This window comes from Herpailurus yagouaroundi, unplaced genomic scaffold, assembly GCF_014898765.1.
Source record: "Herpailurus yagouaroundi ecotype Mexico unplaced genomic scaffold, PumYag 437, whole genome shotgun sequence".
NCBI classification, from domain to species: Eukaryota; Metazoa; Chordata; class Mammalia; order Carnivora; family Felidae; genus Herpailurus; species Herpailurus yagouaroundi.
Window position 1 is genome coordinate 88576 of NW_024412654.1, and position 24226 is coordinate 112801.

At 40.1% G+C, this 24226-nt stretch overlaps 2 protein-coding genes across 8 annotated transcripts in view; both read right to left on the reverse strand.

The window, feature by feature from the left end:
• The window catches only part of ANHX (anomalous homeobox), a 34613-nt gene extending 19140 nt beyond the window's left edge, over positions 1 to 15473 (reverse strand). For all 6 annotated transcript variants that reach the window (XR_005787071.1, XM_040464134.1, XM_040464132.1 and 3 more), the window contains exons 1-2: positions 13944 to 15473; positions 11960 to 12044 (exon numbers count right to left, since the gene is read on the reverse strand). The gene's annotated coding sequence lies outside the window, so the exon portion shown is untranslated. The remainder of the gene's footprint in view (positions 1 to 11959; positions 12045 to 13943) is intronic.
• A 476-nt stretch (positions 15474 to 15949) lies between these two features.
• ZNF268 (zinc finger protein 268) overlaps positions 15950 to 24226 on the reverse strand; it is a 30703-nt gene continuing 22426 nt past the window's right edge. For both annotated transcript variants that reach the window (XM_040464116.1, XM_040464117.1), the window contains exons 4-6: positions 23009 to 23135; positions 22626 to 22721; positions 15950 to 18554 (exon numbers count right to left, since the gene is read on the reverse strand). In XM_040464116.1, the coding sequence (XP_040320050.1) occupies positions 16117 to 18554; positions 22626 to 22721; positions 23009 to 23135 (2661 nt within the window). In that variant the 3' untranslated portion in view covers positions 15950 to 16116. The remainder of the gene's footprint in view (positions 18555 to 22625; positions 22722 to 23008; positions 23136 to 24226) is intronic.

Genomic DNA, 24226 nt, shown 5'->3' on the forward strand with positions numbered 1-24226 from the left:
ATTTTAAAAAGTCAGTGGAACCTAAAATGTAAATCTACATTATTGAATTAAATTCAAATGTAATTCAACAAATTACATGATCCTAATTCACTAAAAAACATCACTTTTTTTGGTTGCCATTTGCACACACTCAGTATGTCCCAAGGAAGATATTATTATATGAGCCTCCCACCCCCACACCCGAACTAAGACTATGTTCTCTTGTTACTGATCAGGAAATAGGTCCAGTGAATATTAAAACACCTTCCAGAGGCCCTGCACCAATAACAGACAAGGAAACTTCTGTTCTTAACTTCAGCACATAACTATTTCTAAGCTTTCTAAATCGGGACAAACACTTCATAAGCTGCACTTTTAATAGAGGTTTGATCTCCCAACAAAAGATAGTGCCAAAATGTGGCTGACCTGTGCCCATTGTAAATAAGGACTGCCTCTCTTCCATGCTTTCTAATGTAGATGAAATCATTGGCACATAACACATTCTAAAGAATACTACTCCTTCCAGATTTTCTGTTCTCTCCAAGACACAGGCTACCTGGGGTGGACTCTCAGTTCAATTACTTGACAACTATATGAACTCGGCCAAATTATTGGTCACCTGCACGTTCTTTCCATCTTTGGTAATATGGAGATAATAACAGAACCCTTCATGGGATTGAGATAATTAGTCAATATTCAAAAAGTGCTATCTTCATCATCATCATTTTGTTTCTTATGTATACCATTTATTTTTATCACATTTAAAATCTGGCAAGGTAGTTTCCTCCATATTACTTTTGCTTTTTAGAAAATCTCTGGTGGGGCACCTCACCAGCTCAGTTGGAGGAACATATGAGTTGATCTTGGGGTCATGGGTTTGAGGTCCCACACTGGACATGGAGACTTGGGGAAAACCCTGCGGGAAAAAAGGTTTTGGTGATTCATGCACTTTCCCCTGTCATGATTCGTTGAACACAATTTTTAAAATCCCTGATCCACAGAAGGCTGGGAGGCAATCTAGATCAGCCTGCTAGGAACCTCTGCTTCACCCTGAAGCCCTCTTCTCTGCAGAGAATATCACCTTCATTACCATGGGTTCCCCTGAGGGGATTCAGGTCCCATTTCTCCCTGCCTTCTCAGTGGTCCCAGGGTAAGTACCTCTCGGGAGATCTGTTAGATTTTTTCATGTCTGTTTGCATATTAGATGGTTTGTAGCTGTTGGAGACCAGTCCTTTGGGCCCCTTCACTGCGTTCGCACAACTATAGCGAGCTGGTCTCCTGGGAAACATCCTAGGAAGAAGATGCCTGACAGAAAAGAGAGATAGGGGACTTGATGTCCTGGGTAAAATTCTGTAAAGGACTGAGGGAACATAAACAAGAGCTTAAGAGTGGTCATGGAAGTAGGCAGATGTGGATGGGGGACAGGCAACAGGAAAGCAGGACCTCAACTTAAAGCACCCTCCCAGAGGGCATTAGAAATGGCTCCCTGTTCTGCTATGACAGAAACAGTTCAGACTAACAGCCCTGCCAGAGGGTTGAACCCTTTTCTTTCACAAACTTGATGAGTCTGACAAGATGCACCTCTACATGAAGATCTTCTGATGGGTCAAAGCATTGCAGTGTCCTCTTCTGGGTCATGGTCCAGCACCCCACTCCCAACACCACGATGGCATGCCTCCTTCATGACTCTGGGTTCCAGCTTTAGGGCAATGACTCAGCAGGTGGGGAGACCAACACTCCCTGGAGTCTAGATCTGTAAGTTTGGGGACATGTTACAGATGCCCACCCAAGAGGGTAACTCACTGGTGTATAGTTACAGAACTGGTAGAAGGGTTGAGGTTAACTCACATCCACCTGATTACAAAGTATGTGGATTTCTTTTTGACATGAACCACTGCCTGTTGGACACAGGCTTTCTGCCACGAGTATGCCCCCTGGGAGCAGAGGGATGTGATGTCTACCAAGCTTACTGAGATGGAGGGTGGGAGAGAAGGAGGGGAGTGTCCGTGTAACCTGCATTCTATCATTACTCAGCAAACTTTCCTGATGCTTCTCATACTGCAGGCCTATGCTGGGCACTGACATCAGAAATGAATGTGTATTCCTGCACCTGAGGAATCCATCCCCTCAAAAAAGAGTTGTTGATTGCCTACCCTGAGTAGAGCAGGAAGGAAAAAATGACTTGTGTATTTCTGTTGTTGAAAAACAGGTGTAAAAAGATGTTTAACCAAAAGCATTTGCTTAAATTAGCTTACTATTACATGTAAGTAGCTGAATGAAAATATAAGTGCAAAACCGTGAAAATACATTTTGTCATGGTGAAAATTCTTAATGATTTTGATCCTGTGTTTTTTCTATTGAGAAATAACTTCCATGAAGTGCACAAATCTCAAGGGTATACCTCTGATTTTTTAATATATGTATATACTTGAGCCGTCATGTCTCCAGCACACTGTGGGGTCTCCTGTGCTCATTTCCAGTCGCTATCCCCCCAGAGTAACCACTTTTCTGACTTAAGTCTGCACAGATCAGCCTTGCCTGTTTTTGTACTTCACATAAATAGAAAACCAACACCCAAATCAAGATAGGGCATACTTTAGCATGCTAACAGGCATCATTGGTGCCCATTGGCACCATTGGCATCATTGGGTCAGTATATCCCAAAGACAGTCACCGTTTTGGCTTCTATTGCCACAGGTAAGTTTTGCCTTTTCTTAAACTTCATATAAGTGAAATTATATAGTATATATTCCTTTGAGTTTGGCTTCTTTTACTTCACAGTGTTTTAAGATTCATCCATGCTGTTGCATGTATCAATAGTTCATTACTTCTTACTGTGGTGTAGAATTCTGTGGTTTCATTATACCACAAACTGTTTCTCCCTTCAACTGTTGGAATTTTAAGTGTTTGCAGTTCATATATTATCGATGAGATGCCACAAACATTCTTGTGACGTTTCAGAGTGAACACATGTGCTCATTTCCCTTGGGTATACAACCAAGGGAAGAAAAGCTGAGTTATATTATAGGCATACGTTTAGTCTTCAAAGAAACTGCCCAACCATTTTCCAAAGAAGCTGTACACATGTACCTTCCCACCAGCTATGTATGAGGCCAGTTTTTCCACTTCCTTGCCAATACTTGTTGGATGTTGTGAGTCTGATCTATTCTGGAGGGTGTGTGGTGAGATACCACTGCAGTTTGTATTCCCTAATGACTAATGGTGATGAGCATACGTGATGTGCATATGTCTATTTGGTTATCTTTTTGTGACATGCTCAAGTTCTTTGCCCATTTGCCTTAGGTTTTCTTACTGATTTGTAGCAGTTCTTTATAAAACTTGGATCTGTGTTCTTTTCATATGTGTGTAATGAAAATACTTTTTCCCAGCCAGTAGCTCTTTTTTTCATTTTCTTAAAGATGCGTTTAGGAAAAAATGCTTGGTGTAATGCAACCTTTTATGGTTGATACTTTTATATTCTATTTGCTAAATCTGCCTCCTCAAATGCCACATGTCCCCCCACTGTAACCTAGAGGCTCTACTTTCTTCCCTTTACTTTTAGGTATACAACTCATCTGGAAATCATTTTAACTTCTAGAATGAACTATGTCGTGTCAATTTTTTTTTCCATATGGATATCCAATTGGCCTAGCCCATTTGACCTTTTACTGTATTGCAGTGGCACTTTTCTCTTAAATCAGATGCTGATACAAGTGTGGGTCTGTTTCTGGGTTCTCTGATCTGTTCCACTGGTTTATTTGTCTAGCTTTACACAAAACCATACTATTTTAATCTTGGTGTAAGTCTTGATACTCAGTGTGTACCCTTCAGTGTTCTTCCTCTGTGGGCTATTCTTTACTCTTTGCATTTCCACATAAATTTTATAATCAGTTCATTAATTTTCACAGAAGTATATGTACTAGGACCTTACTTGAGATTGCATTGAATCTATAGACCAATTAGGAAATGTTTGAGAAAAATATTGGGTCTTCTGATCCATGATTATGAAATAGATCTCAATTTATTGAATTTCATGCAATATTTAGTAGTTTTCTGTGTATAAACTTTTCACACTTCCCTTCAGATTTATGTCTATCACTTAATGTTTTTGATTCTGTTGTCAATGGTACTTTTAGTCCCATTTCTGTTTTTGCAATATAGAGAAATACAGTTGTTTTTTAAATGTTTATTTATTTTTGAGAGAGAGAGCACGAGCAGGGGAGGGGCAGAGAGAGAGGGAGACACAGAATCTGAAGCAGGCTCCAGGCTCTGAGCTGTCAGCACAGAGCCCCACACAGGACTTGAACTCAACAAACTGTGAGATCATGACCTGAGCCAAACTCGGATGCCTAACTGACTGAGCCACCCAGGTGTCCCAGTTGATTTTTTTATATTGGCCTTCTATCTAGCAACTTTGCTAGATTCTCATTAATTCTAACAGTTAATTTTTAGATTATTTTGGATTTTTCTAACTACACACCAACATGTTGTTTTTCATTTCTTTCTTTCTAGTCTTTACACTTTTTAAAGTTTATATATTTATTTTGAGAGAGAGAACAAGCTGAGGAGGAGCGGAGTGAGACGGTGACAAAGGATCTGAAGTGGCTCTGTGATGACAGCAGAGAGCCCGATGAGGGGCTCAAACTCAAGAACCGTGAGATCAACACCTGAACTGAGATCAACAGTTGGACACTTAACTGGCTGAGCCACCCAGGCGCCCCAGTTATCTTTACACTCAAAAAAAAAATTTTTTTAATTGCAGGGGCACCTGGCTGGCTCAGTTAAGTGTCCAGCTGTTGACCTCAGCTCAGGTCTTGATCTCAGGATCTTGAGTTCAAGCCCTGCATTGGGCTCCGCTCTGGGCACGCAGCCTACTTAAAAATAAAAATTAAAACAAATATATTGCATTGACTAGGACCACCAATCTTCAATGTTGTCAGTTTTCTATTCTTGTATGAGAGGAGAAGGCATTAAATATTTCACTATGAAAAGCAATCATGATGTGTTTACATCATGAAGTATTTTGCAGATTTCTTTTGTAGATACCCTTTATCAGATTAAGGAAGCTCCTCTAATACTATTTTTATTAAATTTTTTTTTCAACGTTTATTTATTTTTGGGACAGAGAGAGACAGAGCATGAACGGGGGAGGAGCAGAGAGAGAGGGAGACACAGAATCGGAAACAGGCTCCAGGCTCCGAGCCATCAGCCCAGAGCCTGACGCGGGGCTCGAACTCACAGACCACGAGATCGTGACCCGGCTGAAGTCGGACGCTTAACCGACTGCGCCACCCAGGCGCCCCTCTAATACTATTTTTAAAACACTGCTATGAACATCTGTTTATCAACTTTCTTTCTATATCTCATACTATTTTTCTCCTTTATTCTGTAAATGTGGTATATTACAGTGGTTGATTTTTTTTTTTGAAAAAAATTTTTTTTACTTTAAAGCATCTTTGCATGGATAGGCTACACCATACTTGACTGTGATGTAATTTTTATAAGTCACTAGATACAGGCCAGTTTCTGTAGAGTAGTGGTTATCGTGTTTGCCTCACAAAAAAAACCAGCTACAGTCTGCTAATTTTTTGTTTAGGACTTCTACATCACTGTTTTTGAGAAAAAGATAGGTCTACAGTTTCATTTCATCCCATGTGTCTGCGGCATCAAAGTTACACTGGTCTCCTAAAAAGTATTGGGAAGTATTCTCTGGAAATTTTTATAGTATTGAAATTATGTCTGCATTAAATGTCAGGAATAATTCACTAGTGAAGTTATCTAGGCCTCAAGCTTTTTTTGTAGAAAGGTTTTAAATTTGGAATTCAATTTCTTCAACAGATTCAGGACCAACTCATTTTACTTCTTTTTGTGTCAGTTTTAAGTTGTGATTTTCAAGGAATTTATCCATATCATCAAAACTATCAAATGTGTTTCCCTGTTATATAACCTTCTTTGACTTGCATTTATCTTTTATATTTATTCATTTATATATTTTATATTTATGTTTATTCATGATTCATTATTTATTTTCATGTAAAATCCATTATGATATTCCCATTTTCATTCTGGATATTGGCAGTGTCTCTTTTCTCTTTCTCGCCTTTTCTTTATTGGAAATGAATTTTATCAGTCTTACTAAGGACCAACTTTTGGTGATACATTTTTCTCCCAGTACATTTTTTGTTGTTGTTGTTATTTAATCATTTTCTGCTCTTTGCTATTGCCTTCCTAATCTGGGCTTAATTTGCTTTGCTTTTCTAGCTTCATTAAATAAAGGGCTAGAAAATAAATTTTTAATCTTTTTCTCTTCTAATATGTTCATTTAAAGCTAAACATTTTCCTTTAAATACTGTTTAGCATTGTATTTTGCTATCATTTATGTAAAAGTGTTTCCTATTTCTTCAGAATTTCGCAGTCTAAAGTTACTATTTTTTCCATTAATTAGTATCTAGGAGGAAGAGACTTTGAGACTGTAATATTTGTTTCTCATTACATTTTTGCTCACAAGTTTTAACATCCATTGATAATTCCTGACTGAAACAATCTTTACTATAATGGTTGCCAAATGGTGACTTTCTAATTTCGTCATTTTTTCTACATTTATCAGTTTGAATTCTATTGTCACAAAGAGTTTTCCTCCTTCTTTTCATCCGTTATTTCAATGCAATGTATTTTTGTTGTTGTTGTTTTATTTGGCCCTTTGTTCTTCCAAATGATTTCTTTTGTGATTTAGGAAGTTTTCTATTTTGGGGGGAGGGGGAGATGTTACTTTTATAACTTTTTATGGTGCCCTGAATCTCATTTTTCTCAATCTTTTATAATCAGCCTATCAGTTGAGATAGTATCCTTTTTGGTTTTCTAATATCAATGACATTACTTCCCCCATCCCTCTCTCTCCTCTTCCCAAGCTTACTCACATTCTTCCTACTTTATCAGCAAATATATTTATATGGCATTCTTCCATCTTTGCTCAACCCTGATTTAGCTCTCTGTTGAGGGTTTTTGCATCTATGTTCATGACGACCATTTGCAGTTTTGCCTATTTGTAATATCTTCGTCAGGTTTTGTTATCAGTGTGATGCTGACCACATAAAACGGGTTAAGAAGTATTCTTCCTCTTCTATATTCTAGAAGAATTTGTATAGAACTGGTATTATTTCATCCTGAAATGTTTGGTAGAATTCACCATGAAATGATATGAGCTTGGATTTTTCTTTGTGGGAAGGTTTTTTTTTTTTTTTTATTAAAAAAAATTTTTTTTCAACGTTTATTTATTTTTGGGACAGAGAGAGACAGAGCATGAACGGGGGAGGGGCAGAGAGAGAGGGAGACACAGAATCGGAAACAGGCTCCAGGCTCTGAGCCATCAGCCCAGAGCCCGACGCGGGGCTCGAACTCACGGACCGCGAGATAGTGACCTGGCTGAAGTCGGACGCTTAACCGACTGCACCACCCAGGCGCCCCTTCTTTGTGGGAAGGTTTTTAACTATAAATTCAATTTCTTTAGTAGTTATAGGGCTATTCAGGTTTACCCATTTATGCATAAGTGACTTTTGATAGTTTGTCTGTCAAGAATTTTAGTCCACCTCCACCAACAGGTATGTGAAAAGATGCTTAACATCATTCATCATTAGGGAAATGCAAATCAAAACTAAAATGAGATATCACTTCACACCTGTCAGAACGGCTAAAATAAAAAACACAAGGGGTGCCTGGGTGGCTCAGTCAGTTAAGCAGCTGACTTCGGCTCAGGTCATGAACTAGTGGTTCGTGGGTTCAAGCCCCACGTCGGGCTCTGTGCTGACAGCTCGGAGCCTGGAGCCTGCTTGGGATTCTGTGTCTCTCTCTCTCTGCCCCTCCCCTGCTCATGCTCTGCCTCTTTCCATCTCTCAAAAATAAACGTTAAAAAAAAAAAAAAACACAAGAAACAAGTGTTGGCAAGGATGTGGAGTAAAAGGAGCCCTCTTATTAGTAGGCGTGTGAACTGGTGCAGCCACTGTGGAAAATAGTATAGAGGTTCCTCAAAAAATTAAAAATAGAACTACACTGTGATGCAGTAATTATACTACTGGGTATTTGCCCCCAAAATACAAAACAAACAAACAAACACGAAGTCAAAGGGATATATGCACCCCTATGTTTATAGCAGCATTATTTACAATAGCCAAGAAATGGAAGCAGCCAAGTGTCTATTGATAGGTGAATGGATAAAGAAGACATAGCATATACATACAATGGACTATTAGCCATAAAAAAGAATGAAATCTTGCCATTTGCAATGACATGGATAGAGCTAGAGAGTATAATGCTAAGCAAAATAAGTCAGAAAAAGACAAATACCATATGGTTTCACTCATGTGTAATTTAAGAAACAAATGAGCAAAGGAGAGAGAGGGAGAGAGAAAGGAAGGGAGGGAGGGAGGGAGAGAGAGACTCTTAACTGTAGAGAACACACTGATTGTTACCTGAAGACAAGTGGATGGGGGGGGGATGGGCGAAAGAGGTTGATGAGGATTAAGAAGTGAACTTGGCGTGATGAGCACTGGGTGATGTAGGGAGTTGTTGAATCACTATACTGCGTATCTGAAACTAATATAACACTGTATGTTAACTACACTGGAATTAAATTTAAAAACAAAAAACAAAAAAAAATAATTTAGTGCATCTCATCAGTTGTCAGATTTATATGTGTAGTGTTTTTTTGGGGGGAGGGTTACTTCATTGCTTTTTGGGGTTATTTTCATTATTTTATTTGTATTTACTTTCAGCTTATTTTACTGTTCTTTTTCTAGTTTCTTAAGGTAACAGTTTAGGTTATTGATGTGAGATCTTTATTTTTTTCTAATATGAGCATTTAATGTTACAAATCCTCTATAAGCACTGCTTTTTTATCTCACAATTTTTGATTTGCAGGATTTTTTTGGTTCAGTTCAAAATATATATATATATATATATATATATATATATATATATATATATAGTTTTTTTGAGATTTCTCTGGTCCATAGGTTATTTGGAATTTGTGTTGCTTAATCTTCAAGTATTTGGATATTTTACTGTTCTTTTTGCTATTGGTTTCTTATTAAATTGCATTATAGTCTGAAGACAATTTGCATGATTTTTTTTTTTAAGTTCCAGTTTATGACCAAAGACATGACCCACATTGCTAAATGCTTCATGAACAATTGAAAAGAATGTGTATTCTACTGTTGGATGTTCTAGAAATGCCTATTGGATTCCGTTTGTTGATAGCAGTATTCAGTTAATTTTATAGCCTTGCTGAATTTTGGTCCCCACATTTTGTTACCCAGAAATAAATGTTGGGACACCTGGGTGGTGCAGCTGGTTAAATGTCCAACTCTTGATGTCTCTCAGGTCATGATCTTGCAGTTTGTGAGTTTGAGTCCTGCATTGGGCTCCACGTGGAGCCTGCTTTGGATTCTGTCTCTCCTTCTCTCTGCCCTTTCCCCACTTGTTCTTGTTCTCTCTCTCTCTCCCTCCCTCTCTCTCTCTCAAAATAAATATTTAAAAAGAAAAAAAAGGAAAGAAAGAAGTGTTGCAATGCCCAATTACAATGGTAGAGTGTATTTCTCCTTCCAGTAGTTTTTGAATGATTTTGAAGCTTTGATGTGAAATGTGTGCACATTTAGGATTGTCTGGTGGAATTACTTTTTTATCATTATATAATATCCCTCTTTATTTCTGGTGATTTTCTTGGCTCTTAATACATATTTACCTAGAGAAAAGGGTACATGTTTTCTAGTGTCAGCTGTGAGATGGGGAAATGGGGTGTAGGTCAGAATCAATTTAATCTGGTATTAAGCTGTGTCTGGGCTTTGTTTCAGCTTCTCATTTAGTGCACAACTGCTTTCAAATATTCTGAGGACAGGATCAGGATATTTTCCTCAGAGGGCCTAGGATCTCAGCATGAGAATATTCTAGACACTTGCTTGTGCTCACAGCCAAGCCGCCAGCTTTCGGTGAACTACTTACCTCCTTGCCTTACTGACTGCTTTCTGGGTTGCTAACGTCTCTTTGCTTTCCAATTCTTAGGATTTCCAGGCTCCCAGAGATGTTTCATGCTGCTGCCTAGTCTCTGGGTCCTCTGAGAACAGCAGCCCTGCACTCTGGGAAGGCCTACAAGATCTTGGGAGTCTCTCAGCTCTCCTGACCCTTCTCCAGTCTTTTGTAATAGATTTTAATGCCTGGGGGTGGTTTTCATATGTGTGTGTTCTCAGTTCTCTGCCCATCCCTCAGCCTAAAAGTCCGGAGTGCTTCTAATGGATTTCTCTCAATTGTTGCCCTGTCACCTTCCTTCAGATAGTATCTGCCTTGCACTTAAAGGAAAACCTGGGCATCTCAACAGGACTTTTAAAAATTTTTCTCTATCTGGGAATGCAAGCTGGTGCAGCCAGTCTGGAAAACAGTATGGAGGTTCCTCAAAAAACTAAAAATAGAACTGCCCTACGAGCCAGCAATTGCACAACCAGGCATTTATCCACAGGATACAGGCGAGCTGTTTCGAAGGGACACATGCACCCCCATGTTTATAGCAGCACTATCAACAATAGCCAAAGTATGGAAAGAACCCAAATGTCCATCGATGGATGAATGGATAAAGAAAATGTGGTATATATACACACCCACAATGGAGTGTAACTCGGCAATCAAAAAGAATGAAATCTTGCCATTTGCAACTACGTGGATGGAACTGGAGGGTATTATGCTAAGTGAAATTAGTCAGAGAAAGACAAAAATCATATGACTTCACTCATATGAGGACTTTAAGACACAAAACAGATGAACATAAGGGAAGGGAAACAAAAATAATACAAAAACAGGGAGGGGAACAAAACAGAAGAGACTCATAAATATGGAGAACTGAGGGTTACTGGAGGGGTTGTGGGAGGAGGGATGGGCTAAATGGGTAAAGGGCATTAAGGAATCTACTGCCGAAATCATTGTTGCACTAGATGCTAACTACTTTGGATGCAAATTTTAAAAAATAAAATGAAAATATTTTTCTCTATCAATATCGCACTTGTCATACTATCTCTGAGGGTTCCAGGAAGACCCATGGGAAAGAGTTGCCCGGATGCTCCTTCGTGGCGGGGGCACTTTGGGATTCTGATGTGTCACGCCAGTCCACAGGCAACTGCCTGCTTGTCTTGCTTTCCCTTTTGCTACGTGGGCCCTCTCCTCTTCCTGCAGTTTCACCGAGGATGAGAGCAGAAACTCTCTTTTCTTCTAGAAAGTGCTTTCTACTTCCTACCGCCATGCTCACTGCGGTTTGTGCTCTCAGTTTCGAAGATGTCGTAGCTTGCCCAGTCTAACCAGAAGCAGAGCAACACAACTGATACGCATCCAGTAGAGATCCTACTCTATTTGCAATTCTCTGTATTTGCCTGAGGTTTATTTTGGTTTTCCTAAATAGACAACCACACCTCCAAACAATGGAAGTTTGGTTTTTTGTTTTTTTTTTTTTTTCTGCCCTCACCCCCAATTCCTTGTTTCCACACATTGGCTAGAATTATCACACACTGTTCAATAAAAGTGATGGCCATTCTTGTAATTTTCTTAATATAATGGCATATATCTACCAAGAAGTACTTATGTCCAGTTTTGGAACATTCTGTTTGCAAAGTTAAAGGATTTAATTTCCATTCCTAATTTAATAATATTTAAAAATCATCTAGGGTATTACATTCCATCAAACGTGTTATCTACACATATTGAGATAATCACATGGCCTTTCTTTTATCTGGTAGTGTGATTAATTTTATGAAGATTTTCTAAATATTAAATCTCCCAAACATCATAATGTATTTTTATAGGGTGACATTCAGCTGCACATAACAGATCCAACACCCTTCCTACCTAAAAAAGAAAAGGTGGCTTAAACAAGGCAGTTCATGCACCCTTGTGTAAAAGATATTCAGATGTTAGTAGTGTAGAGCTGGTATAGCAGCCCCGTCATTACCAGAAAGCACGGACGCAGGTGGCTTCTGTCCTTGAGATGAATCCAGGTTCCACAATGGATGCCCAATCTCCAACCATCATGTGTGCTGTGTATTAAAGTGGCAAATGATTCCAGAACACTAGGGGGCTCTCCCCATTTTCTTTACAGCCTTTCCATTAGACACTGTCAGCAACCTCTACTTCATTACTCAGAATTTAGTAGCAAGATACTTCACTACAAGAACAATGGAGAAATGTAACTTTTTGGCTGAGCTCATTGTCAGTATGAAAACTACAGTAATTGGGCACCCGGGTCGCTCAGTCAGTTGAGTGGGTCCGGCTCTTGATTTCAGCTCAGGTCATGATCTCACTGGTTCATGGGTTCAGGCCCCGTGTCGGCAGCGCAGAGCCTGCTTGGGATTCTCTCTCTCCCTCTCTCTCTGCCCCTCCCCTGCCTCAATATAAATAAATTAACTTTAAAATAAAAAGGCACAGGGACTCTGTTGGTAATGAAGGGACATTGGGTTCATGACTAGTAGTCTGCTACACGTATTGTCATGGCTTTAAAAAAAAAAAAAAACCTCCACATTGTTGAATTAATTTTGCTATTAGATTTAGTACATTTTAACCTATGTTCATAAATACGACTCATGAATTATCCTCCCCCCCATGTCGATTTTTTGGAAAAACCGTAAAATGCTGGATTATCTTTCCTTGAATTTTCCTGAGAATAATCAGCTATTACTAAAAGTCTGGGGCTGGGGCAGGGTTAGAAGGGCTAGACAGATTTCAAGCCAGAGATTCAATTTTTTACTTTTTCTTATTGTTTGTTGGTTGTAAATCTATTCATTCTGTTAAATTTCATTTATCTGGTAGATTTTCTTTTTTTAAAGATTTTATTTTATTATTTTATTTTTTTAATGTTTGAGAGAGAAAGAGCGTGAGTTGGGGAGAGGCAGAGAGAGGAAGACACAGAATCCGAAACAGACTCCAGGCTCTGAGCTGTCAGCACAAAGCCCAATGCAGGGCTCAAACCCATGAATCGTGAGATCATGACCTGAGCCAAAGTCAGACACTTAACCAACTGAGCCACTCGGGCACCCCTATTTTATTTTTAAGCAATCTCTACGTGCAACATGGGGTTCAAACTCACAACCCTGTGATCAAGAGTTGCACACTCTACACTGACCAGTTGCCCCAAATTTTCTTTTTAAGATTAAGAACTTAATGTTAGCATTAGCCTTTCCCACAGTATTTGATTTCAACGTTGTTGAAACATTATAATGTTGTCAACATTATATTAACATTTCTACTGGGCAAGGTTGCATGTGGATTTGCATCGCACGATACATTCACACAATTCATTATTATGTGTGAATCTTCCTTGGAACATCTATGACAGAACACATACTCATTATATTTTCCAGATTTAGGGAATACACTTGATCAAGTATCTGACATTCTTCCCTCATGCAAACTTTCTCTTCTCTTCTGTGAATCATCCTTCTTTACTCCAGGTATCTTTAGATTGCATCCTGTGTAATGAGCTGAACACAGGAAGGACCAGGCATTCAGAAATCGTTAAACACCTCCTTCAAAGGAGGGTAAATGGTGGTATTCCCTCCTCAAGTACAGAGGACAAAGTGGGAGGGGATTCAGGAGTATCTGTGGCTTGAGGGGCGCCTGGGCAGCTCAGTCGGTGGAACGTCCGACGTGATCTCACGGTTCATGGGTTCAAGCTGCACGTCGGGCTCTGTGCTGACAGCTCAGAGCCTCCAAGCAGGTTAGAACCTGCTTCAGATTCTGTGGCTCCACCTCTCTCTGCTCCTTCCCTGCTCACACTCTGTCTCTCTCTCAAAATAAGTAAACGTTTTTTAAAAATTTAAAAAGAGAAACATCTGTGGTTTGCAATACGCGACTCCTGAAGTGTAGCTGTGATTGCCAGGGTCCCAACTCTCTTCAGGTTAATGTTCATTCACATAAAGAAACTGGAGAGGAAAACTGACCTTGTAAGAAGGAAGCTGGCACAGTGACTTTTCCCCATCCTCACTCTACAGCAACACGTACACACGTACCTCAGACAACTGCAGGTTTGGTTCCAGACTACCACAGTGAAGCAAATGTGGCAATAAACCGAGTCAAATGAAGTTTTGTTTCTTAACGCATATAAAAGCTATATTTACACTACACTGTAGTCTATTAAATGGACAATAGCATTATGTCTAAGAAAAGCAATGTACATACTTTAATTTAAATACATTGCTAAACCATGCTGAGTTTTCAGCAAATCATAATCACTGACCACAGATCACCATAACTAATAATGGCAAGTTTGGAATATTGCAAGAATTAGTGAAATGTGACATGGACATGAAGTAAGCAAATGCTATTGGAAAAATGAAGCCAATACGTTTGCTCAGTGCAGGGTCACCACATGCCTTCAATTTGGGAAACAGCATTGCCTGCGAAGGACAATAAAATGAGGTGTGCCTGACCACATTTCAGCAGTGCCACTAAATGTGTCATTTAAATATGTTAAAAGCACACCAGATACCTCATATAAAGATAAGTGAATTAGAATTTTAAAATGACAATAACTAAAGCTATCCTGGGTAATCTATACAGAAAGAACTAATTAATAATTGCAGGAAAATGTTACCAGAAAACAAAAGCTCAGTTTGCTTTTTGGTACTTAAGGAGTCCATGAGAAATTCAACGTCTGGAATATCTCAGCCTACTTTGACGATCATGTCAAGTCCTTTGTAGGGCACCTTGAATGATGGCCCCATCAGGACCTCACACACTGTGAGAGATTATCTTAGTGAAAATCAAGATGCTCTAACTAGTGAGGGCAGAATAGATTCCAGCTACACAAACACATCAATTATGCACTATAATAATGTACGTAACTAAAGAAGTAGCCACCAGGCCCACTTACAAAAGGTACAAAACAGTAGAAAAGGTTTGTAGTATTGAAATGTATTTTTAATAAATCATATTATTCTAGAAACAAGTTGTATTTCTTAAAAAGAATAAGTCCCTGGGCAATGGCATGTATCTAACTTATCTCTCATATGTGACATTCACAAGTGGAATGCCAAACTACACATAACTCCTATAGTAAAAGGAAGATAACATCTAAATATCCCTGTAGGTCTTATGATGTATTTCTGGTTATCCTGATTATATTTATTTACATTGTAAAAAAAAAAAAAAAAAAAAAAACAAAACCACTTTCTATTCCATTATGAACATGCCTATCATTTATAGTTGAATATTTTCTCCAATATTTTCCTAACAATCTGGAACATCTGGAACATAATTTCCCTTACAATAATTCTTAAATTATCTTCCAAATTAAAATAACAGTGAAGGGAACCTTTCTACTGAGGCTTTACCCCTTCTGACACATTCATAGATCTTCATTCATAATATATTTTTTTAAATAGAAGTTTGTCTTTCCTAGATGAAGAATTTCCCTAATTTACAGCATGATTTCTCCAAGGTATGATTTTCTGATACCTAAAGAGTGTGCAATTTTGGGGCGCCTGGGTGGCGCAGTCGGTTAAGCGTCCGACTTCAGCCAGGTCACGATCTCGCGGTCCGTGAGTTCGAGCCCCGCGTCAGGCTCTGGGCTGACGGCTCGGAGCCTGGAGCCTGTTTCCGATTCTGTGTCTCCCTCTCTCTCTGCCCCTCCCCCGTTCATGCTCTGTCTCTCTCTGTCCCAAAAATAAATAAACGTTGAAAAAAAAAATTAACAAAAAAAAAAGTGTGCAATTTTGATAATTCTGCCATTCATTGCCTTTACACATTCTCTCATTAAAATCCTACGGTTTAAAATTAATTTCAAAGGAGTGTGCTCCATATTCACTTGCTTTATGAAACTTCCTCTTTGCAAATTTTATCACAGTAAAAAAAATAACTTTCCAAAATTCACTTCATTGATATGGCTCCTCACCTGTACAAACTTTAACAAAGGATGACCTACCGGGCTCACTGAATTCATGACATTCCGTGTGCATTTACTGTTTTTATTTTATATGCAAAAAGCAGCTTTCTGTGGGTGCCCTGCCACATGCTGTGCATTCATAAGGTTTCTATTCAGTATTAGTTTTCTGGTGTACAATGAGATTATTTCAGTTACAGAGTTTCTCTTCTGTATGAATTTGCTGGAGTTTCCTATGAGTTGACTTTTGGAAGAAAGTTTCTTACATTTAATTCATCAACATGTTTTTCATCCGCATGAGTTCTCTGATGCATAATGAGCTGAGACTTCCAACAAAAGGCTTTCCCACATTCAGTGCATTTACAGGGTTTCTCTCCTGTATGAGTCCTCTGGTGTGCACTGAGAATTGACTTCTGAGAGAAGGTTTTTCCACATTCATTGCATCCATAGGGTTTCTCCCCTGAATGAGTTCTCTGATGTACAATGAGCTGAGATTTCCTAATGAAAGCTTTCTCACATTCACTGCACTCATAGGGTTTCTCTCTTGTGTGCATTCTCTGATGTACAATGAGCCGTAATTTTCCACTGAAGGATTTCTCACACTGACTACATTTATAAGGGCTTTCCCCTGCGTGAGTTCGCTCATGTACAATGAGTAGTGACTTCCAAATGAAGGCCTTCCCACATTGGTTACATTCATGTGGTTTCTCTCCTGAATGAGTTCTCATGTGTATAATGAGGTAGGACTTGCTACTAAAGGCTTTCCCACAGTCACTGCATCCATAAGGTTTTTCCCCTGCATGAGTTCTCTGATGAGAAATGAGCTGATCTTTCCTATTAAAAGCTTTTCCACATTCACTGCATTCATAGGGATTTTCTCCTGTGTGAATTCTCTGATGTACAATGAGCTGTGAATTGAAACTGAAGGATTTTCCACATTCACTGCATTCATGTGGTTTCTCCCCTGTGTGAGTCCTCATGTGTATAATGAGGTAGGACTTGCTCCTGAAGGCTTTTCCACATTCGCTGCATCCGTAGGGTTTCACTCCTGTGTGACTTCTCTGATGCACAATGAGCTGGGACTTCAAACTAAAGGCTTTTCCACACTGATTACATCCATAGGGTTTTACCCCAGTGTGAACCCCCTGATGTACAATGAGCTGTGACTTGAAAGTAAAGGCTTTTCCACACTCACTACAACTGTAGGGTTTCTCCCCTGTATGAGTCCTCTGATGCACAATAAGGTTCGACTTTGTGTTAAAGGCTTTGCTACATTCGCTGCATTCAAAGGGTTTCTCGCCTGTATGAGTTCTCTGATGTATAATGAGCTGTGACTTTAAGCCAAAAGTTTTCCCACAGTCACTGCATTCATAGGGCTTCTCCCCAGCATGGGTTCTCTGGTGTGAAATGAGCTGGTATTTCCGACTGAAGGCTTTCCCACATTCATGGCATTCATATGGACTCTCTCCTGTGTGAATCCGCTGATGTATAACGAGTTGTGAATTAAAACTGAAGGCTTTCCCACAGTCACCGCATTCGTGGAGTTTCTCTCCTGTGTGAGTCCTCATGTGTATAATGAGGTAGGACTTGCTCCTGAAGGCTTTGCCACATTCGCTACATACAAAAGGTTTCATTCCTGTGTGACTTCTCTGATGCACAATGAGCTGTGACTTCAAACTGAAGGCTTTCCCACACTGAATGCACCCATAGGGCTTTACTCCTGTGTGAACCCCCTGATGTACAATGAGCTGCGACTTGAAAGTAAAGGCTTTTCCACACTCAGTACAACCATACGGTTTCTCCCCTGTATGGGTTCTCTGATGTACCATAAGGTTTGACTTTGTATTAAAGGCTTTCTGACATTCACTGCATTCAAAGGGTTTCTCTCCTGTATGAATTCTTTGATGTATAATGAGCTGTGACTTCAAACCAAAAGCCTTACCACATTCATTACAACCATAGGGTTTCTGCCCCGAATGAGTTCTCTGGTGTGAAACGAGCTGGTCTTTTCTACTGAATACTTTTCCACATTCACAGCATTCATAGGGATTCTCACCTGTGTGAATTCTTTGATGTATAACGAGTTGTGAATTGAAACTGAAGGCTTTCCCACATTCACTGCATTCATGGAGTTTCTCTCCTGTGTGAGTTCTCTGATGGACAGTGAGGTAGGATTTGCTGCTAAAGTCCTTCCCACATCCCTTACATTTGTAGGGTTTCTCTTCTGCGTGAGTTCGCTGATGCACTGCAAGGTATGACTTGCTGCTGAAGGCCTTCCCACAAAAACCACATTCAAAGGGTTTTCCACCCACATACACCTGTTGGCATATGAGTGGTGACTTCTTGTTGACAGTTTTACCAGATTCATTACTTTCACAGTATTTTATTCCAGTAACAGTTTGCTCGTGTTTAGAATGATGGAATGGTTCCCTGTATGCGTGAAACTCATTAGGATTCTTTCCAGCAAAACCACTATTGAAATCTATATTATATTTAAAACTCATTCCATGAGTGATGTATTTATGAAGCTTTTGTCCTGAAGAATCATAATTTGTACTAAGAAGACATAGTTTTCCAAATGCAGTACATTCATAGTTTTTTGCCATACTTTCCAGCTTGCCTTGATTTTCCTGATGCCAGTCCATATGATCATCAATTTCCAGGACTTTTTCTAGAAATGAGAAAATAGTTACATGTTAAAAATAATAACACGATCCTGGCAGAACATAAAATCATCTTAAAAATGCCATGTCATGAGATTATACTTTTAGTTTCATATATCGGATCTGAATATAAATAAAACCTCAAGTATAAACGTAATGAAACTCCTGGCCATTGGGGAGAACAATCAAAACTAAAAATGAAGGGGCACCTGGGTGGCTCAGTCAGTTAAATGTCCAACTTCAGCTCAGGTCATGATCTCACGGCTCCTGAGTTTGAGCCTCGCCTTGGGCTCTGTGCTAACTGCTCAGAGCCTGGAGCCTGCTTCGGATTCTGTGTCTCCCTCTCTCTCTCTCTCTCTGCCCCTCCCCCACTCGCACTCTGTCTCCGTCTCAAAAATAAATAAAAATTAAAAAAAAAAAAACTAAAAATGAAGATAGGCATAGAAAACTGAGAATGCACACAGATAGTTTTAAGTCTTGAAATTTTGCATAGTGAGTAAAGAAAACAAAATAGGTACAAGGAAAAATAAGGAAAATATAAAGCAGTTGGAAGGGATCTCAGCATTATATTCTTTCAATAAATAATTGGATCAAAATTTAGAATGGCATCTGACTTCTCATTAGCATCCCTAGAGGACAAAAAGCAGAGCATTCAGGAGTAAAATATAAACATTTTTGGAGGCGCAGGTCTCAAAATTTGTATCACATGCACTCTTTCACAGGAAGCTACTTGAAGAGTGCTCTAATAAAACCAACCAAGAAAACAGATGACACAAAACAGATATAGAAAATAAAACCTGAGACTCCAGGATAAAAAATGGTATACCCAGGATATGAGAAAAACTAGGTTATAACGGAGAAAGTCAAAAAGAAGTGATGTCATCAGGAAGAGACTGACAGAATTACTAAATTGGTTGACTGTACCACAAGAATATTTAGACATGTGAAGAAAAGTCTGGGGTTAATGATAAATACATTAATGATGAGAACAGGGAAGACTTGGCAGACAAATAAAACAACTCAAAAGAAAATAAATGATCTATGAACAAAAATTAACACCATTGCGTATTTGCATGATTTACCTGTGAACAGAACTTACATAGTCATGAAGATGTAAGAACTGAAGACCGATCTAACCCAAATGAAGTAACTTTATTAAGATGACTGGAGTATAAGAAGACAGTGTGTGTATCATGGGGAGTATGAAGGAAGGAGGGTGAAAGAGAATTAAATCATTACACTTTTATACTGAATAATCATTGTTAAGGGGGAAAATCAAGATGCACTACAATAGGCTGGTTATTTAGAAATATGGAGGCAAGTAGAGCCACAAGGGATGAAAGTGGCTGAATCTGGGGGAACAGAAAACTGAGAGGGGGCAGGCTGAACAGAATGCTGTTTACAACAAAACAAAAGCCAACGACAGAACGCAGACAGGGAACGAAACACGGGACTAAATCCTCAGGCACAATGACAGATATCTGGAGGCTGAACAGAAGAGAATGGGTAGACCTGATCTAGACGCCAAAATGAGAATCAGATTTGGTCATGTGTTTGGCTAACAGTCTTATCCGTGCAGACTTTCAGAGTTCGTGGACACCGAACCTATCCTAATACGCTACCCTTGTAACCCTTCTCTGACTGGCGCCATACCCGTCCTTACCGCTCTTGGTTAGCACAGCTCTGACTTCCTTCCTTTGACTTCCCGAGAAACCTAATGCATTTTTGGTGGGGCATTCTCTTCGCAACAATAATGGCAGAAAATGATATTATGGTTGGTTGTCACAGGAAAAGTTCAAAGAATGCAAGAAACAGGAAACAATACCAGAGCCGATGAATGGAAGACAGAAGTTCCTGAACTTAAATATTACTTAAACGTAACTGAAGATGATTCCTGGCTGTCCCTGGAAGGTAGTCCCTGGAAACTCAACTTGCACCAACAGAATTCAGACACTGAAGCTACAGAAAAACATTCTCCTGAACGACCATCTTGAGTGTAGCCACAGAAGACAACAGCAAGAGAATTATGCTCAGAGAGCAGAACCAAGGACTCATGAGGCCACTGCCACACCAGGGAGTCTGGCCCCGACCAGGGTTTCAACGCACTGCAAACCAGGGACTTGTGTGTGGCACTCACTGCAGTGGCTCTGTTTTACCTACTCTGCAATTCTCTGGCTGGTTGAATATGAATAACTTATCTTCAACTGCAAGCCACCATGCAAGACCATGAAGAACTACCACCAGGTCTGACTGGGAACAAGGATCCAGGACTTGGGTTAATACAGTATTAGAAGGAAAACAGGGGTGGTGGAATATTTTTGAAGATGGATGGACCGGAAGATGGATGTGACTAGAAGCTACCTCTCCAAAGAGGTGGACGAAGGTAGACAGTGCTGCCCACCCAACAATCTTTCCTCCCTTTTCCTGGCTGGCAGAAACCTGATTTTTTTCCCCAAACCCATCCTTAAGGCCACGTGCTTCAGTCAGGGAAATGGGGACCTGTCTCCATTGCTACCTCTACCCCTCTCCCCAGAAGGTGAAGCATCATTTAAATGAGTCAACACTGGTACGCCCACTTCCCTTGCCAGAGCCTTCTTCAGACAGAGGCTGTGATAAAAACCTAACCCCCTGAGTATGGCAAGTTTGAGGAGATTTCTTGGAATAGGCTTTACCACCTCATAAAAACAGCCCTGTGGAAAAAGCAGTTTTTCTTCTACTGGGGCTAGCATATCTGCAGGCGTTGGCTGGAACTATAATAGCCATCCGGTGACCATGGGGAAGATAACCTGGGAAAATGCTGACATACTGAGAATGGCAGGGAACAGCCAGACTTTCGGTGATTTACTGAGTCAATCACTTAGTCAACCCTACAGCTGCCCTACTTCAGGACTTCTTGTGATGTGTACTAATAAATAGCTTCTGCTTAATAGGTTGATTTTGGATTGATGAGAAATTACAGCTGAAACAATCCTAATGATACAAACACCACCGTGATTCATAGGGCCCTGCCTGTGACAGATTAAACTCGCGTAGGGAAGCATACCTGATAGTAACACGAAGATGAACTAACACAAAGGACCAAGATGAATCCATTTGATTAATAAATACAATGACCAAAAATGAGATATTGGCCTTGGTGTTGGTGGGAAATTTACAAGACTTCTCTATAGAGAACCAAAATATTAACAGATTTCAGCAACACTAGTGAAGAAAATGGCACATAAAAGAGATTTAAGCTGACTCCCCAGTGGCCAGAGAAAGAGCTGGAAGCACAACAGAATGAATAAACAATCAGAAGGTGAGAAGAAAGTATGATGTAGCTATGGAGCAAACCAATGGACAATTCCAGTTCCTGAAAATGAGACTGGGGGGGGGGGGGGGGGGACACATGCAGGGAAGATGCCCTCTGGACCAATCTCAGTGCCAAAAAGCAGATGAAAGACAGACGGGCTGTCAATTACCGGAAAGAAAAACAGTTTAAATCTTCAGAATGGGTATCTTTTAAAGGTTATAATAAAGAAGAAAAGTAGTGACCATAACAAGACCCCTTGGACTCAGAAGGAAAAACAAGCGAAGCCAGTAAAGCATGAAGAGAACAAGTGCTTCACCATGTAGTGTGTGAGTGGGTTCAGTGGGGTGTCACCTGGGTAAGGGGGGAAAAGGGCTCCAGGTGGAATAACCAATATCCAGGACTGTAGGAATGCACTTAGAAATGACAGTGACAACTTATCCTAATAGACTTCAAGGACAAGGAAGAAGGCTGGGACTGTGGTTGTCGATTTAAAAATATAATTAAAAAACTATAAAAAAGAGATGTAAAAATACAATTCAAAAAAAAAGAAAGTAGAAGGGTGTATGATAGTCACGCTGAGTAAGGTAAAGAGGAAGCTTGTTTAAATGGGTAACAAAATGAGTCTACTATCTTGGGAAAGCAGAAAAAAGAACGGAAGACAACGGGAAGGAAATGGAGAAAAAACGGTGACGAATGAGACAAAAGGCACAAACGTGAGTTGCACGTCAATCAGAAGTCCCATCAACTCTGAGCAAGGAGGAAAGATCCAAGTATCTTGATCGCTCACCTGGACGGCCTTGACTTGGGATTTGGGCCTGCAACATCCACAGTTCTTCTCCTTGCTCCAATTTGAAGATGATATCAGGTTTGGTGTCTTGATAACCTGTGAATGGAAAATCACAGACAACCTGGGCCCAAACTACCACAGACCCTGAAGAATAGGGAAGATTTAGCGTGGGGGCGGCATGTCAAAGCTGCCCTATGCCCACAGCAAAGTGGAGACCGTTCCACTACCATATTCTGATGCCAGAGGGAGACTAAGAGAATCTGGCCTTTAAATGTAAGTCTAAAATCACAAGTAATTTCTTTGCAAAAGCCACCCAAGTTTCAGCACGCAAGAAGGGGAAGCTTGGAGATCACACACAGTCCTTTGAGGGAGGGAGCGCCTACCCAGGGACACCAGGTGGCTGTAGTTCTCCAACATCACACTCCTGTACAGGTGCTTCTGAGCTGGGTCCAGCAGCCGCCACTCTTCCCAGGTAAAGTCCACAAACACATCCACAAATGACAATGGTCCCTGAAAGAGCACATTCCTATTGAATCTCAAATCATTTTACTGAGCTTGTGGGAAACGACAAGCCGCCTAGAATGTCCATTGTTCATATTCTACTTTGTGAGAAAAGCTAGAATTTATTGAAAGCATCCCTTCGATGTGCATTAAGTCACTCAGCCTTTCACTCGACATATGAGAATACCTGGCGCCAGATATCCAGTGAGGTGCAGGTGACACAAGCTTGAATGAAACACAACTCTGTGCACAAGAAGTGTTCACCACTACATAGGAAAGCAAAGTTAAACATCGGTGAACTATCTGGGAGTCAAAGAAGCTAAGATGAACGAACATACAGAGCACAACAGGGGCACAAAGGAGGAAGCTGGCAAAGCCATTTGAAAGTGTCAGGCTGAACCTATGAAAGGGTAATGCTGGGGCAGCCACTGTGAGAGAAGGCATGTCACAACTTAGGTGGAATGAAAGGGGAACAGCTCTAAGGAGTGGCCAGTTTGTGAGGCACACGATCTGAACGAGAAGATACACAGATGGCAATTACACATATGACAAGATGTTCAACATCATACCTCATTAAAGAATTACAAATTAACAATAAGACGCCATTACACACAATCAGAATGGCTAATATTAAAAAAAACTAGTCATGGGGCACCTGGGTGGCGCAGTCAGTTAAGCGTCCGACTTCAGCCAGGCCACGATCTCGCGGTCCGTGAGTTCGAGCCCCGCGTCAGGCTCTGGGCTGATGGCTCAGAGCCTGGAGCCTGTTTCCGATTCTGTGTCTCCCTCTCTCTCTGCCCCTCCCCCATTCATGCTCTGTCTCTCTCTGTCCCAAAAATAAATAAATGTTGAAAAAAAAATTAAAAAAAAAAAAAAAAAAACTAGTCATAACAACACCAAATTTCATGAAAGATGTGACTATAAACACCCAAGAAGCTTGACAGACACCCACAAATACGAGCTCAAAGAAACCGACGTTGAGACCTATTATAATCCAATTTTCTACAAAGAATCTTGGAAGCATCAAGAAACAATTGGTCCCACACGAGGATCCTCAGTAAGATTATAAGCAGATTTCTCATCAGCACCTTTGAAGACTT